Here is an 18,033-nt window from a genome sequence, read left to right as displayed (position 1 = left end):
AGTCAAGGGAGCAGCTGAATTGAGCTGCTTAGCAGGAGCAAATGCATTGACATTGCTCACTGTAGTCATTTTCCTCTTCTCTCCATTTTCCTACCCTTGTCTCCCTCCTCTCCCCTCCCTTCTCTCTCCCTGCTTTACCTCTCTAGCAGCAGCAGCACCCAGCCAGAAGATGTACTCAAGTAGCAGTAAACAGGCCAAGGACAAGTCGATTCTAGTAACATATCTTTTGTACAGCTACAAACTACTCAAAGAGACTTCCTGTGGCCTAGAACTACAAGCACCTCAAAGAAACCCTGCCAGAACTCCCAGGAACAATGAGTACATACTAATATTGACCTGGACTTTCCTTCCCAGGAGTTCTGCTATAGGAGCTCTCTCTTCTGGTCAAACAGGTCTGCCCACCATTCCCTAAACACATCTCACAGTTTCCTGTCACCTGGAATGTTGGGCCCCCTCCATATCCTTTATTATCCAAGTCCAATCCTGCCTGTTCCATGAAACTTACCCTTTTCTCCTATCTCTGAACTCCTTCTAGCATATCATATCTTCATATGGCACTGATGAACTACTCCCTTGTAGTGACTCAGGTGCATGTTTCATCTCTCCTATTAACTCAGAAACTTCTGAAGTCAGCAGTCAGGGATCACTTTTTTTTTTCCAGTATTGGGGATTGAAACTACATTGTTCTACCACTGAGCTAAGCTACATTCCCAGTCCTTTTTATTTTTGAGACAGAGTCTCACTAAGTTGCTGAGACTGACCTCAAACTTTCAATCTTCCTGCTTCAGCCTCCTGAGTTGCAGGGGTTACAGGTGTGCACCACCACACCCAGCCAGGGACCACTCTATACACAAATTCTCAATGGAGAGCTTATCAGCTGTGATGTAGTGATAAAGATGTTCTAGAGCCAGACTGTCTAGGTTCAGATCTAGTTTTGTTATTACTAGCCAGGTGACCTAAGTTATGTCAGTTAACCTCTGTGTGCCTTAATTCCTCCACAATGTGGTAATATTAATACTGCCTACTTCATAGGGTTATTTTGAGGCTCAAAGTAGTACTTGCAAAGCACTTTGAACATTGCCTATGATGCATTAAATACTCAAGAAATGCTAGTCCTCTTTATTCACTCCAACTTGTGCTCAACAGGAATCATCAATTACTAAAGAATGGCATTCAGCTTGGTCTCCCCTACCATACACACACTGGGGTCTGGCTCAGTTTTGCCTTATATCAATTTTACCAAATCCTATCTAACTTTAAAGGTCTTCCATGCTCTGAGTTCTGTTGATGACCAATGGTTTCTTCCACAGCCACTCAATGGAGTGCCTCCTTTCTATCCCTAAGCATGCCTTACTCACTCCAATTCTCTTTTACTCATACTGTGCCTCCTCCATTGAATGCTAGTCCCACCTTTTGCCTTTCCTTCTGTTATCCATCCTTTACTTCTCTACTCAAACTTTACCTCCTCTCTGACTATCAATTTTTTCACCTTCTCCTTCTTTAAACTCCATGGACAGTCAAAGTTAGAACCACGTAATTGAACACAGCAATTTCTTGGGTCTTGGGTCTTGTCTCCTTAGGAAATTGATAAATGCCCCCCCTTTTTCCTTTTGCAGTGCTGGGGATTGAATCCAAAGCCTCACACATTCTAGACAAAGGCTCTACCACTGAGCTGCATCCCCAGCCCAATGAATTCCTTAAGAATAGTTGGGGTATGTTCCCCTTCTCTGCTTCTTGTCCCCTGCATGTGGCCATATGCTGGGATCCCATTAGGTGTCCAGTAAAGACTTATTGATCAGTGTTCAACCAAGGAAAATTTAGGCCCTGACTTTCTGTCTAGCAAGGGAACTGAAGCTGAGGTGAAGAGCAGAAGGTAAGGGACCAGTTTCTGCTGACTTTGCTTATTTATTTATTTAATTTTTTTAATATTTATTTTTTAGTTTTCGGTGGACACAACATCTTTATTTTATTTGTATGTGGTGCTAAGGATCGAACCCAGTGCCCCGTGCATGCCAGGCGAGCGCGCTACCGCATGAGCCACATCCCCAGCCCTTTATTTTTTTTAATATTTATTTTTTAGTTGTAGTTGGACACAATACCTTTATTTATTTATTTTTATGTGGTGCCGAGGATGGAACTCAGGGCCCTGCACTTGCTAGGCAAGCACTCTACTGCTGAGCCACAACCCCAGCCCCTGACTTCGCTTTTCTTCACTGCCATTCAGGTCACAGGATTAGTAGGGTCTTCAGGAAAGCCCTCCATGGTAGAGACCTTGAAAAAAGACTGATCCCTCAGTTAAGGGTTGACATTCTCTGTTTACCTAAATGATTGCCAAGATTTATTGCTTGCACATGATACTTTGCAGTTCAACTGCTTTGGCCCTAAGAATAGAAGACACTTTCTGAGGAGGTTTTAGGGTTCTGGGATGTGATTACAAATACTTTGGTCTGTCCTCAGCCACTCAGTACATGGACAATAGGCAGGTAGTCAAAAGCACCCTGATACTGTGATATGGGTGGGAAGCACTGTTATCCCCCACCTTGACCTTAGGTGCCATCACTCATGTCTTTTTCCTCCCATTGTCATTTAGTTTTAGAGGCTGGCAAGTGGAAGGGATGATACCCAGCATAGGAACTTGGCAACTTGCTCACACAATGGGTGAATCTACCTAAGGCCTGGAGGTGGGAAAAGGCTAAGGGATGTTGAGGAACCCAGGTCCAGCTCAGTCTCCCAGATAGGCCAGGCCTGGGCACATGACTGATAATGATGCCTCCCTCCTTGTGGGACAGGGCAATAACCCCAAGCAATATGATCTATCACTCCAAACCCATTGGGAACTCAGGGAATCAATCTTGTTTAATGATTGTGTGTGGGAGGAGGTGGGGCTGGTTAATGTTTTTCTGGTTCCTCTTGGGCCGTGGGCCATTTCTGGCTCTGGCCCTGGACTCATTGTCCCTCCCCCTGGGCTGGGCTGACAGTGCCTAGTGGTATAGGGCAGACACGCCTGCAGACATTCCCTGAGAAAGGGCGGCAGCAGCCAGGTGTGGCAGTGTCGGGGAGGTGAGCAGGCTGGGGACTGAGGGAGGTGGTCCTGGGACTGAGGGCTGGTGTGGCAGCTGTGGGGGCAGAAGTGGGGCTGGGGAGACACCTGATCTTGCCTTCTCTGAACCTCAGCACTCAGCCACTTAGGTCCCTTCTATGCTTTCCTCTGAGCTGAGCTGAGCTGAGGTTCCTCCTGCCAGGTGCCAGGCTTGCTTAGCTTCTCTCTGCAGCTTCCAACTCTTATCCTCTTTCAAGGCTGAAAGTTGCTTTTCCTCTCACCCTTTTTTTTTCTCTGACAAATATTCTTCTCACCCCCATAGGGTCAGATTCCCAGGAAGACAGACTAGAGTGACACAAGGTAGCCAAGTTTGTTCCTCTGTGACATTTTCTCCCACGCAGGGACAGGGTTCAGTGGGACAATTGGGCAATGCCAGATGCTGTTTTCCTTCCCAGAATACCAGGCAAACCAGGCATGCTCCCAACACAGGGGTGAAGGTGAATGAATAAATGTACTGAGTGGGCCACAGAGGGCCAGTCAAAGGGGCTGAGGATTTGAGAGCATGTGTTTCCATTTTCTTAAGGGAGGCAGGCAGACTCAAGCTGAGCCTGGGGTAACTGATGGTTTGGGGATCTATAGGAGGGATGGCTCTCTAACTGTTTAAAAGTTGTTCCAGCTGTTGGGAATGGCATAGCCGAATGCATGGGCTTAAAAAATGAGATGGAGAGAGGAGAATTTAGACAAGAGAAGTTTTAATGGACTGAAGTGTAGATGAAGATGCAGCATAGCAATATGGAAAGGACCCAGGCTTGGGTGAGGGGCTAATAGGATTTCCAATGAGTTCCAGCTCTTGTTTACCAGCTGTGTGATAAGTTATTTCACTTCTTTGAGTTGCCTTTACCTTATCTGTGGATTGAAGACAACAGCTCATGGCTCACAGGGTTGTTGTAAGAATGAGAGTTCATGATCATACAGTTTCTAACACATAGTAGGTATTCCATAAATGGTGGCTGTTATAATAAGCTCAAATAGAGAGCAACAGGAAGTGGGGGGGTGATGAAGGAGTAATTGGGGATAGTTCAAACAGTGATAAAGGAGTTAACATTAGTAGAAGTTTTATGAAAAGACCACAGCAGGGAAAGGGAAAAATGTAATGAACCAGACTGGATGTGACCAAGACTGGCCACAGCATATTGTATGGCATGGTGGAAAGCTATGTCCCATGACTAAAATTCTGTAGAACCACAGGGTGGAGGCAGGGAAGATAAGCATGGAAAGAGAAAGAGCTGGAGGAGTTTGGCCTTAACCCTGTCAAACTAATGAAGGCAGCCAGAAATTCAGAGGGAAATCTCAAGGCAAGTCCCATGTCCCCTTGTGACCACAGGCTGCCTGTAAAATGGGGGAGGGAGCATGGATTCTGAGAATGAATGTAAGCCCATCCAGCCCAGCCCAACTCCTCTTCCCCAACCCTCCAAATCACAAGCATTTCCCTGTAGTTGGAAGAAAGAGGTGGGGGCCAAGAAACAGACACAGACTTAACGAATGTGTTGTGTACATGTGTGTGCACATGCGAGCACATGCCAGAATGCACAGGAAGGAGTAGAGTTTTTTGAGATGTAAGCCTGGTTGCAGTTAAAATCCAAACTCCCTAAAAGAGTCACCAATAGCAGTGCTATGTACAAAGGCTATGAGGTCAAAGAAAAATAAATTTTGGAACTTGATTCTACCACTTGGCAGCAGTGCAATTGCCATTGAGACAAGTTACTCTGAGTGTCAACTTCCTGGTCTGAAAAATGGGGATAATATTACAGGCTTGTTGTAAGGACTAAGCACAATCTCCTGATTTGGGGCTGTTCCTGAGTTCTGGGGCAAACCTGAAGCCTGACAAGGCCCCAAAAGCCCTTCTTAATTAAACATGGGAGCAAAACACGCCTGGAGCAGAGTATATCAATACCTGGACTTTAACCCAAAGTTGGGAAAACAGTTTGGATTTCAAAATCAGGTCACTCCCCTAGATGTTTTTTAAATGCAACCCTTGAGTATTGATGTTGACATAAGGATCAGTTCACTTTCCAACTGGGAAAGCAAAAATTGAAATCCCAGTGCCCACACAAGGGTTCTTAGGGGCCCTGAAGGGAGTTACTGGCTATGTCACAGAGAGTTTAAGACGATAAGAGGCAGAAAACTACAAGAACCTAAAAACTCAAGGGTGGCCAGGATGTCTGTGGGGCACCTCTGAGGGGCAGAGAGACGAGAACAGCTAAGATTCACTTTGGAGTTGGAGAAAACAGCCCAGGAAAGGTAAGCAAGAGAAAAATATACCAAAATTGGGAGGCAATGGGAAATTCCAAGAAGAAAGGAGAAAAAAAAAGTGGTGTCAATTGATAGGAAAGAAGAAGTAAAAGGAGAATGAAAAGACAGGCCAGTTTTGAATACCCCTGTTCCTTAAAAAAAAAAAAAAAAAAGAAAAGAAAAGAAATACATGGAGAGCTGGGGATGTATCAGTAGTAGAGCACTTGCCTAGCATACAAAAGGTCCTGGGTTCAAGCCTCAGTACAAAAAAAAAACTTAAAAATTAATACCCATGGAGCCAGGCACAGAGGCGCATGCTTATAATCCCAGCTACTTGAGAGGCTGCGCAGGAGGATTACATGTTTGAGGTTTGCCTTAGCAATTTAGCAAGACCCTGTCTCAAAATAAAAAAAGGGCTGGGGAAGTAGCTTAGTGATAGAGTGCTCTGGGTTCACTCTTCAGTACTGGGGGAAAAGTACCCACAGACCTGTATTGGGGAGACTGAGGCAGAAGGATTGTAAGTTTGAGACCAGCCCAGACAACTTAGAGAGACCCTGTCTCAAAATAAAAAGTAAGGGCTGGGGTTGCAGCTCAGTGGTACAGCACTTGCCTAGTATATATGAGGCACTGGGTTCGCTTCTCAGCACCACATATAAAATAAAATAAAGGTCCACTGACAACTAAAAAATTGTTTTTTTAAAAAAAATAAAAAGCAAAAGGGCTAAAAGTATAGCTCCATTGTAAGAGTGGCCCTGGGTACAATTCCCAGTACCAAAAAATAGACACACACACACACACACACACACACACCTCCATGGAAAGAAAGTTGTAAATCTATCCAAGTCAGTGGAGTTTATGGAAAAGAATATGGGTTTGGAGTCATTTTGACCTGGCTCAAATCCCAGCTCTGTCACTTGCTTACTGCATGACCTCTAGGCAAGTCCCTTCACTTTTCTTTGCCTCAGTTTCTTCCTCTGTGACAGAGGATAAAAGCAATATCCTACCTTAGGGTGTTGTTCTGAGAATTACATGAAAGAGTATAGTGCATGGTCCTGGCATATAACAGGTGCTCAGTAAATGGTTATTCTTAACAATTCTCCTTCACCACCTGTATTAAGAATCCATACGTTTTCAATCCTCAGCACCACATAAAAATAAGTAGATAAATAAAATAAAGTTATCGTGTTCACCTACAACTAAAAAAAAGAATTGAAAGGGCTGGGGATGTGGCTCAAGTGGTAGCATGCTCGCCTGGCATACGCGGGGCACTGGGTTCAATCCTCAGCACCACATAAAATAAAATAAAGATGTTGTGTCCACCGAAAACTGAAAAATAAATATTTTTAAAATAATTTTTTTTAAAAAAAGAATCCATATGTTAAAAAAAAAAAGCTGGGTGTGGTGGCAAACACCTGTAATTCCAGCAGCTCTGGAGGCTTGAGGCAGCAGGATCCCAAGTTCAAATCCAGCCTCAGCACTCAGCAATTTAGTGAAGCCCTAAGCAATTTAGTGAAACTGTTTCAAAATAAAAAGGACTGGGGATGTGGCTCAGTAGCAAAGTACTCCTGGGTTCAATCCCCTGTTCTAAAAAAAAAAAGAAGGAAAAAAAAGAAAAAGGAAAAGAAAGTAAAGAAAAAAAAGAATCCATATAGGCCACACATCTGTAATTCCAGATGAGGCAGGAGGATAGCAATTGGAGAATAGCCTAGACAGTTTAGCAAGACCCTGTCTCAAAAAATAAAAAGGGCTGAGGATGTATTTTTTTTAAAGAGAGAGTGAGAATTTTTTAATATATTTTTTTTAAGTTTTTTTCGGCGGACACAACATCTTTGTTTGTATGTGGTGCTGAGGATCGAACCAGGGCCGCACTCATGCCGCTTGAGCCATATCCCCAGCCCTGAGGGTGTATCAGTGGTAGAGAGCCTCTGGGTTCAATACTGCCCACCCCCCCAAAAAAAAATCTAATATATCTCACTGCCTGAAGCATTTTTTTTTAAGTTAACTGAGGTAACTTCTGCAGCAGCTTTGCCTCCAGAATCCCAGACTTGGGAGAAAGGACACCCTTGCCCATGCATCCCCAAACTGGTTTAGACACTGAGCACAAATTCACCAAGGCTTTATTTTTTCAGCTAAATGAAGAAACGTTGTTGTTCAGAGAAAGACCATATGTCCTGTGGACTGTGCCTTCTTCCCCCAGTTTCACAGATCCCATTCCCCAACTTTTCCAGTTGCTGTTACCCTGCCCTTTCCCTCTATGACAGAGAGGACCACCCAGAAGTGAATAGAGGGCTTCTTCCACTGCCACTATTCCTGCTGTGGAGCCTGCATTAGAGGCAGGAAATGCCCTGCATTTCCTCTGGTCTAGGCCTGCAAATATTCCTCACACTCATTCCCCTGCTTCTAGCACAATCTCCTTGCAACATAATGGCAGAAGCAGTGGGAGGTGGGGAGAGGCCTTCTTTGCCTGCCTAAGGGATGGAGGAGAATTTCCTCTCCAGAGCAACTGGCAAGATCCTGAAAGGGAGGTTACAATTCACACTTGACTTTGGGGGCAGGGCAGCAACGGAGCTGGAGCTGTCTGTAAGTCAACAACAACATCTGGGAGGAAAAGGAGAAATCTTGGTTTGGCAGACCAATTAGCCCCCCAAGACGACATTGTTTTCTCTTCCTGAGAAACCCATCAGATCACCAACTGTGAAACCTGACCTGGGCTAAGAACTTTGTAGGTCATTTCATTGAGCCTTGCTGGATATTAACCCCATTAATAGATGAGCAAGCAAGCTCTGATAAATTCAGTAGCTAGCTCAAGGTCATATTAGGAGAAAGACCCAAGATTCAAATCTAAAGCTCTGAATCTTGCCTATTCCATCTCCTAGCTTGCTGTTTGCTTGGAGACCTTTTGCTTTCTTTTCCTGGCTTGTCCTTGCCATGTGCCCACCTGCCCAGCTCCTCTAGGGATTCCCTTTTCCGCAACTCAAGGAGGGATAGGAGGAGGGATAGTGAAGTTTGCTCCACGATACTTGAGTTGGAATGTGCTTACAGATGGAAGGCTTCCATGTTTTTTTGTTTTTTTGTTTTTTGTTTTCAGGTGCCTTTTTTTCCCCCCAGGTGACATTAGATGTTGCTTTCTTTTCCTCTTCTTTTTTTTTTTTTGTACCAAGGATTGAATCCAGGGGTGCTTAACCACTGAGCCACATTCAAGCCCTTTTTAAAATATATATATATTTTTTTTTTTAAATTCTGAGACAGGGTCTTTCTAAGTTTTTTAGGGCCTCACTTAGTTGCTGAGGCTGGCCTGGAACTTGTGGTTTTCCTACCTCGGCCTCCCTAGTGTCTAGGATTACCGGCATACACTAACAAGCCATACTTTTCTTCTTTTAAATGGCTAGCTTTTTTTTTTTTTTTTTTTTTTGCACCATCTGCAAAAGCATTAGGAGTCTATTGTGGAAAAATATACACCTCTGCTTTCAGACACTTTTGTTTCATCCTACCCTCCCACTTCTTAGGTGTCTGAACTTGAGTGAGTTATTTAACTGAGTTTTAGCTTCCTCATCAGGAAAATGGGTTAACAGGCTTGCTAAATGGTTCGAAAGAAAGAACGTGTGGGAAAATGCTTAGCACAGTTCCCGACAAGACAGACTCCTCCCTTTACTTCCTTCTAGCTCACCCATACCCTGCAGGGGATCTAAGCCTAGGAAAAATCCTGTGACCCTATGTTTCTGATAGACCATGGGGGAGGGCCCAGAGCATCTTGGTCCCCTGGGATCACCTTGTACATGCATTTGTCTGTGTTCCATCTCCCCACCATGGCCATTCTTCTGGTGGGGCCATGGGGCGGGTGCGGCGATGGACCGGGCGGGCACAGAACAGGTGGGTGCAGGCTGGGTGTCCGGCGCTGGGACACAAGTGCTCTGTGTGTAGGGTGGGCGGAAGTCAGAACGTTTGATCTGAATTCTAAAGGGCGTTGTTCAGAGCCCCACAAAGGTCCCATTGTGCAGACACTGGGTATAAAGCAGCATATGACTCCCCAGCACCGGGCAGCGATGAATTGGGACGCAGGCGCGGACCCAGGGACCACTCCCCCTACACAGACATGAGACCATAGGGGACCTGTCTGGGTGGCCTGGGGATAGGCGCTCCCCAAGGTAATGGCTTTGTTGGTTTTGCCCCAGGTTGGGAGTTAAGGAGCTGGGGGATGGGGAGCCAGAGGGGATGGCTGATAGCAGAACAAAATGGGCCTGATGAAGAAAGGGACTAGAGATGAAAGAATGTTGGATAAATGTGAAGAGGGGGGGATGGGGCTTAGGGAAGTCAAGTCAAGTGAGTGAGGAGGAGGAGATGCTGGCATGGGAGATGAGGTGAAGCGGAAAGCTGTGAAAGTCTTTCCTTTCCTGCCACTGGCTCTTGGAAGAGGTGGGGGTGGTCGCCCAGTTTCCTGCCCCAGTTTTCTGACAGTTTGTTTCACTCACACCTCATGTTTTGCAGGTGTGAATGAGGCAGGATGAACTGGACAGGTTTGTACACGTTGCTCAGTGGTGTGAACCGGCATTCCACTGCCATTGGCCGAGTATGGCTGTCGGTCATCTTCATCTTCAGAATCATGGTGCTGGTGGTAGCTGCAGAGAGTGTGTGGGGTGATGAGAAGTCTTCTTTCATCTGCAACACCCTTCAGCCTGGCTGCAACAGCGTCTGCTACGACCACTTTTTCCCCATTTCCCACGTGCGTCTGTGGTCCCTGCAGCTCATCTTAGTTTCTACCCCAGCTCTCCTTGTGGCCATGCACGTGGCTCATCAGCAGCACATAGAGAAGAAAATGTTGCGACTTGAGGGCCACGGGGACCCCCTACACCTGGAAGAGGTGAAGAGGCACAAGGTTCACATCTCAGGGACACTGTGGTGGACCTATGTCATCAGTGTGGTGTTCCGGCTGCTGTTTGAGGCCGTCTTTATGTATGTATTCTATCTGCTCTACCCCGGCTATGCCATGGTGCGGCTGGTCAAGTGTGAGGCCTACCCTTGCCCCAACACAGTGGATTGCTTCGTGTCCCGCCCCACTGAGAAAACCGTCTTCACTGTCTTCATGCTAGCTGCCTCTGGCATCTGCATCATCCTCAACGTGGCGGAGGTGGTGTACCTCATCATCCGGGCCTGTGCCCGCCGAGCCCAGCGCCGCTCCAATCCACCTTCCCGTAAGGGCTCAGGTTTTGGCCACCGCCTCTCACCTGAATATAAGCAGAATGAGATCAACAAGCTGCTGAGCGAGCAGGATGGCTCTCTGAAAGACATACTGCGCCGCAGCCCTGGCACTGGGGCCGGGCTAGCTGAGAAGAGTGACCGCTGCTCGGCCTGCTGATGCCACATACCAGGCAACCTCCCATCCTGTTCCCCATCCTTCCCTGGGCCTGCCCCTCCTTCTCCCCTGCCAGTGCACAGGCCTCTGCCTGCTAGGGATTACTCCATCCAAACCTTCCTTCCCTCCCTACTGCCCTTCCTCCCAGGGCCTTCTGTCTGGAGAGCTGGAGGAGTGGGGAGAATGAGGCCACCACTATGCCAGTGCTCAAGGTTACCAGGGGTGTGGGTAGCTCTTGTTGCCTGTACCTTTCCCCTCTTCCCTCTCTCTCTTCCTGGGATCACTGGGGACAAGAGATGGGATGCTCTGACAGTATCTCCAATTCTGAAACTAATCTTAACCCTGTGCTGTCAGATCCCCTATTTCTGGAGTCACATCAATGGGGAGGGATGTGGGCAAGCAGAGTGGAGGAGGGGTGCTGTGGATATGTGGGTGGAGAAGGGAGGGTAGCAAGCACGAGAAAAGGAGGAACAGTGCTTGCCAGCTGGCCACAAAAAGGAGACATGTCTGGGGGTAATGGAGTTAGGAAGGGAGAAGCAGGCAGATAAGTTGCAGTGGGAGTCAGTCAGGGCTGCCCGTGTCTCCAGTCCCCAAGGCCTCTCTCTGCCTGAAATGTTACACATTAAACAGGATTTTACAGTAAATGAAGAAGTGGCTTGTGTGTTTGTTGAAGTTCTTTCTTCCATAACCTCTGACCTCCCCCTGGATGAGCTGGCCTTGGCTGGCTTTTTGCTGATCAAGAAAGGAAAGGTCAAAAGAAAGAGTGATTTGAAGCTGTAAATGAGGAACTACCACCGTGCTCCTGGCCCCAGCAAAGCCAGATCCTGAGCCATTCTTTCCTGCTTTTTGTTGTTCTTGTTGGTTTTTCTTTCTTCCTTCTTTCCTTCCTTCCTTCCTTTCTTATTGTTTTCTTGGTGGTTGTTGTTTTCATTTTTAACAACTTTATTGGGGTCTAATTCACATACCTCTTTCCTGTGATTTTAAAAAATTAAAATGACACTTCCCTCTGGAGACACAGGAAATGATAGAGAAATTGAGTGAATGAGACGGAAAGGCACAGAGACAGAGACACTCTGAAACAGAGGCACGCAGTCCCTGGGTATCTTGCCGAGGTCCCTTCCCCTACACTCCTGGGAAAGCTGTCCCCTTACTCCCTATAAATTTAGCATTCCTTGCAAACCAGTGCCCCACAATCTGCTGATCAGGTATACAATGACTCTGGCCCCTTTCCTCTGGATATAGCCCTTAATTTCATCCTCCTCCTCAGTTTCCTTCTCCCAACTGATTTCTGAATTGACCACCCCTCTGCTATCCCAGAGATGCCTCCACCATAGTTCACACATACCATAGAGGCAGTCTCCTCACAAGCATCACCCCTCCCCCTGTCAGCTGCAGTAGGAAAAGCCCCAGCCTGGGACTCAACAAAGTCAGGTTCAAGTTCTCCTCATGTCACTTACTAGCAAAACAGTCCCTTCCCCAAGCCTGTTTCTTTGTGAGAAACAAAGTTTTATCCTAGCACATCTCTAAGCTCTCTTTGACACTCTGTGCTTCTGGGGTTCCTAAAAGACTTCCACAGTCTCACAGTGCTTTCCCCATCTCAGAGTCACTGTCTTCACAAGTGGACCCTCAGAGTAAAATTTCCCCACAGCAAGTTTCACTCCTCAGTTTTGCTACCTCCTTGCTAGAGCAAGTATTTGCCACTCCCTCTCTGAATATGTGGACTCCACATGGGAAGTATATCAGAAAAGTAGAGAAAAATCAGGGTGATCTCATCGGAATTGTTCTCCCTCTCAAAATAATTCTTCCCCTTCAGAGAGAAAGCATGGAAGGTTTACTCCTTGGAGGAGATTTGTCCTTTAGAAAAGAGAGTGTAGGTATTTTTTTTCCCCACCACACTTAGCAACCCCTGAGAGAGAGCTTCTCCTCTCTTAAAAGAAAAACACTTCTTGCCTGCAATAAATTTCATTTCTCCTTAGGAATTGACATTGCACCCTGTCAGAAGAGAGGTCCCCACTCATGGTGACAGAGACTCCTTTTCTTATGGAAAGACATCTTCATTCACAATGCAATTCAGCAAACACAGAGCATTTCCTCTCTGCCCAAAAGACCATCAAGAGAATGATTTTCTCTTTAAAATCCCATCCTGGTCCAAGAGGGAACCTCGAGCCCTCCTGACAATGAAAAATGTGAAACCCCTTATCACCTCAGAAATCTACCTTGTCTTCAAAAGATTCTATCAACTCCCGTAGGAAAAAGGTTCCAATTCCAGAACAGGCTTTCCTCTCCAGGGGGCAGTGGTGGGACAATAAAGCTATTGGGTTGGTTGGTAACAGCCTGAGGGAGAACATGTGATTCTTTTATCCTCTGCACCAGGTGGGAGCAGCATTCCTTAGGGAATGTCTGAATGCAAGGTTTCATGGAAATAGGGGTGAAGGGCAGGCGGACCCAGGACTGACTTTTTTTTGGTGAGGTTGGGGGAAGGGTTGCCAGGGATTGGATCCAGAAGTGCTCTACCACTGAGCCACATCTGAAACCTTTTATTTTATTTTTCATTTTGAGACAGACTCTCGCTAAGTTTCCCAGGCTGACCTCAAACTTGTGATCCTCCTGCTTCAGCCTCCCAGATAGCTGGAATTACCAGCATGTGCCACCATGCTCAGCCATGGACTGACCTGTCACAAGAGTATAAGGAAGAGACGCTGAAGCAAGTGGGGCTAGGGTGGAGAAGAAGGCATTGGAATTAGGAGACCTGGCTTTCCATTGATAAGCTCTATCCCCTCAGACACATTTACTCACTTGATCCAAGGCTCAGTTTCTTCATCTGCAATATAGAATTAATAATAACAGCAACAGAGTTTTTTGTGAGAATCAAACAAGATGTATTTCAAAGCTGGTTATAACTATAAAGTAAGGTAAGATACTCTTATAAGCACTGAGACCATGGCCTTGAGGCATAACTAGAACTCTCTATGAGCCAGAAAAGAGCAAGGCTGGTTCAACTAGGCTGAAACTAGTGCAAAGAACTTGGCAATAATAGGATTGGCTCTGTTAGGAAGCAGATAGAAGTCCAAACATCAAAGTCCAAGAGATGTTGCAAACTTGAACATGACACATCGAAGGGTCAATATTCAAGGGGTCTGATCTGGGTACCGAAAAGGCCTAAGAACAAGAGGTTCTTGCAGTCTCTCATGGTTGTGGTGTTTTTAGGAACATCTACAGCAATTTAGAGGTGTTTGTGTAAAAACATCAGGAGCAGGGAGAAAAGAGAGTCAGCTTGTGGATGAAGAGGCTGGCTGAACTAGGAGAGTAGTCAAGGCCCCAGCTGAGTTGAGATTTCAGAGCAAGCTGCAGTATCCATAGAGAATTGGCATGGCAACCACAAACTGGTTCAGATGCTCAATCAGATAGCTTGGTTGTACACAGTGGGGGATAGAGAGGAATGCTCACTCCTTTTACTGATTCCACAATACTAAAATGCCAGACCTGACCTGTGATAGAAAAGGAACTCTACAATTCTACCAAGCCAGGTTCCCTTCAATTCCCAGATGAGGCCAGGCCAAACCTACAGGGACAGGTGAAGAAAGGATGGAGATATTCCAGGGAAGGAAAATAAAACAGGCAGAAAATACACAGACATCTTATAGGGTGTGGTAAGTCTTCAGAGTTAGACAAATAATCTGCTGTGGAAGCTATATAGAATGGAATGGCTGGAGGGGGGAAAAAAAACTGTGAGCAGATTGTGATGCACTTTGTGTGTCACTACAAAGGGTGAAGACTTTCCATAGGTAGTGGGAAAACATTAAGCATGTTGAGGAGAGGAATCACACTTTCATACTTGTGCATTTGGATGTGCACTCTGACAGCCACATGGAGAATTAGATTGGGGATTAGGAACACCAGAGGCAGAATGGCCAGTTAAGGAGCTGCTGTGATAGCCCAAGTGAGTCCTATGGGACTAGGACAGTGGCAGAGGAATAATAAGAAACAGCTGGAACAGCCATTTTGGATGGAGAATATACAAGAGCATGTGGTAACTGGGTGTGGTGGGGAGGGAGGAGCCAAAGATCATTTGGAGGTTTCTTTCCTTCCTCTCCCTTGACTAGAAAAAACCTAATCAGTCAACATTAAGCTCAAATGTCATATCCTCTGTGAAGTTTCTAACTCTCTTCTCTCCACCCTCATGTTCTGACCAAGTCCCCCAGAACGAGTCTTCCCCTCCACTCTGAATTCTCACAGTACATCATGGCAGTGTATGTCTAAGAGAGTGCTTATCATATTGTGTGGTAATAACTTGCATATGCTTAACACATATCATGGGCTTCATAGCCTGCATTATTAATGGCAGCCAAGAAGAGGGTATAGGCACATGCAAAGGCTCAGAGTCTTGAAAGAAAAGAGTGTATTGACTAGAGAAAAGAAAGCATGGGATGGCAGGGAGTGGTAGTAAGAGATGAAGCTGGTGCCTTCAATAGCAAAGGAGGTTGGAACCAATAAATCATGGGTCTCATACAAGTACATAGAAGTTTGTTCAGGTGTTTGAACTCGAATATCATGTGTAGGGATGCTTCTGACTTAAAAGTTAGGCCCCTACTATCTAGGAAAGACATTCTATACTCATGATTATAGACTTAGATTGAAGATATTGAGGAGTTTCAGGTCAGGGCAGACATTTGTACAAACACATGCATTAAAGTTGAGGGTGAACTACGGAAGAAAAGCAGAATGATTTGACAGCAGACTACAAGGAGAAAGGAGAATTGACCAACTGTTCTACATTTCAACTGAAACCCTGTGCAAATTCAATGTAGTTTAGTTATTAAGAAAATGGTCTTAAAAAAAAAAAAGAGCACGGTCTATGCCGGGCAGAGCTGCATATGCCTGTAATCCTATTAACTTGGGAGTCTAAGGCAGGAGGATCACAAGTTTGGGACCAGCCTCAGCAACTTAGTGAGGTCCTGTCTCAAAAATAAATAAATAAGAGGCTGGGGTTGTGGCTCTGTGGTAGAGCACTTGCCTAGCATGTGTGAGGCACTGGGTTCGATTCTCAGCACCACATATAAATAAATAAAATAAGGGTATTATGTCCATCTACAAATGAAAATTTAAAATGAATAAATTAGAATAAATAAAATTTTAAAAATGTTTCTTAGTTTTAGGTGGACACAATATCTTCATTTTACATTTATGTGGTGCTGAGGATCAAACCCAGTACCTTCTGCATGCTAGGTGAGCACTCTACCACTGAGCCACAACCCCAGCCCAGAATTTTAAAAAATTAAAAAGTATTTAAAATTTTAAAAAGCTGTAAAATAAATAAATAAAAGGGTTGGGGGCTTAGCTTATTGATAAAGTGCACACACACACACACACACATACACTATATGTGTATATATATATATACACACACACACACACACACACACACAAACACATACATACATACATACATATGAGCATGGTCTACTTCTTACATATATAACTTTGGCCATGCAACTTGACCACTCTATGCTTCAATTTCCTCATCTATAAAGCAGAGATAATAATAAATAATAGTACTTGTGTCACATGGCTATAGTGAGGATTAAATGTTCTAATTATGTATAAAGCCCTTAGAACAGAACCTGGTATATAGTAAGCTCTATACAAGTGTATGCTGTTTTTCTTTTTTTTCTTTATTCTTTTTTGTACTGGGGATCAAACCCAGAGGTGCTTTACTACTGAGCTACATCCCCAGTCCTTTTTATTTTTAATTTTGAGAAAGGGTCTCCCTAAATTGTTGAAGCTGTTCTTGAAAATAGGATCACATGAGGAGATGAATCACACTTTCAGACTTGTGCGTTTAGAAGTGCACTCTGACAGCCACGTGGAGAGTAGATTGGGATTAGAAAGACCAGAGGCAGAATGGCCTCAGCCTCCCTAAATTTCTGGGATTACAGGCATGTGCCAGGGCTTCTGGATTTTATTTTATTTTTTAAAGTTTTTGTGGTGTTGGGGATTCAACCTGAGGCCTTTTATGTGCTAGGTAAACACTCTAACACTTAGCTACACTCACAGCCCAGCAAATGAATATTTGCTCTTTCATATCCACATTCTCATTTCACCATCTTGGCCATTCCTCCAGCTAGTCATCTACTCTCTCAAATGCTGAGCTAAACTCTTTCTCAGATAGTCATTGTGCTTTCTTTTTTATTCTTTTCTTTTTCTTTCTTTCTTTCTTTTTTTTTTCTTTTTTTTTTTTTTTTGGTACTGGGGATTGAACTCAGGGGCACTTAATCACTGGGCCACATCCCCAGCCCCACTTTGTATTTTATTTAAAGACAAGGTCTCACTGAGTTGTTTAGTGCCTCCCTTTTGCTGAGGCTGGCTCGAACTTGTCTCAGCCTCCCAAGCTGCTGGGACTATAGGTGTGCGCCACCATGCCCAGCTTCATTGTGCTTTCTTGACTATCTAGTTTTGGGTTGCTGTGTATGTTTAAACACATACACAGCAACCTAAAACTAGACAGTCAAGAAACATACACAGCAACCTAAAACTAGACAGTCAAGAAAGCACAATGTCGGGCTGGGGATGTGGCTCAAGCGGTAGCACGCTCACCTGGCATGCGTGCGGCCTGGGTTCGATCCTCAGCACCACATACAAACAAAAGATGTTGTGTCCGCCGAAAACTAAAAAAAATCTTTAAAAAAGAAAGCACAATGTCAAAAAACCAACTCTGTATTTATATTTGCTGCACATGTAGCAGTACATATGACCACATTGGCATATATGTGAGAGGATGGCTATGAGGGAGTGCCTTAATTCTCTTTTTTTTTTTTTTTTGGAGGGGTATCAGTGATTTAACCCATGGGCACTCTGCCCGTGAGCCAATCCCCAGCCCTTTTTTTGTATTTTATTTAGAGACAGGTTCTCACTGAGTTGCTTAGCGCCTCATTGTTGCTGAAGCTGGCTTTGAACTCTCAATCTTCCTGTCTCAGCCTCCCAAGCCACTGGGATTACTGGCATGTGCCACCACAACTGGCTTCATTCTTAACATAATTTTTTTTTTTGTACCAAGAATTAAACCCAGGGGTGCTTAACCACCAAGCCATATCCCCCGCCATATGTATATTTTAGTTGTAGATGGACACAATACCTTTATTTTATTTATTTATTTTTATGTGGTGCTGAGGATTGAACCCAGTGTCTCACATGTGATAGGCAAGCACTCTACCACTGAGCCACACCCAGCCCCTCTTAATGTAATTTTAATGAAAACGATGTATCCTAATAATAATATAGTCTGAAACTTTATTACTAGACTTAGAAATTACTTAGGTTGAAGAGAGTGGAAGAGTGGTCACTAGAGACAGGG

At 44.9% G+C, this 18,033-nt stretch overlaps 1 protein-coding gene across 2 annotated transcripts; it reads left to right on the top strand.

Annotated features, from left to right (window-relative positions):
- The first annotated feature begins 2,939 nt into the window (after positions 1–2,939).
- On the top strand, positions 2,940–11,326 carry Gjb1 (gap junction protein beta 1). 2 transcript variants are annotated; one of them, XM_046467107.2, is made up of 2 exons: positions 2,940–3,060; positions 9,818–11,326. In XM_046467107.2, exon 2 carries the CDS (start codon positions 9,834–9,836, stop codon positions 10,683–10,685), a length of 852 nt encoding a protein of 283 aa, XP_046323063.1. In that variant the 5' UTR covers positions 2,940–3,060; positions 9,818–9,833; the 3' UTR covers positions 10,686–11,326. The 2 variants fall into 2 exon arrangements, with proteins under 2 accessions (XP_046323063.1, XP_046323064.1); XM_046467108.2 differs by lacking the exon at positions 2,940–3,060 and adding an exon at positions 5,106–5,341.
- Positions 11,327–18,033: the final 6,707 nt, after the last annotated feature.

This window comes from Marmota monax, unplaced genomic scaffold (assembly GCF_021218885.2).
Source record: "Marmota monax isolate L192 unplaced genomic scaffold, Marmota_monax_Labrador192_F-V1.1 WCK01_AAM20220418_F8-fsc00284, whole genome shotgun sequence".
Lineage (NCBI taxonomy): Eukaryota > Metazoa > Chordata > Mammalia > Rodentia > Sciuridae > Marmota > Marmota monax.
Note: the sequence above shows the minus strand (reverse complement) of the source record. Positions and strands in the feature narration are given on the sequence as shown.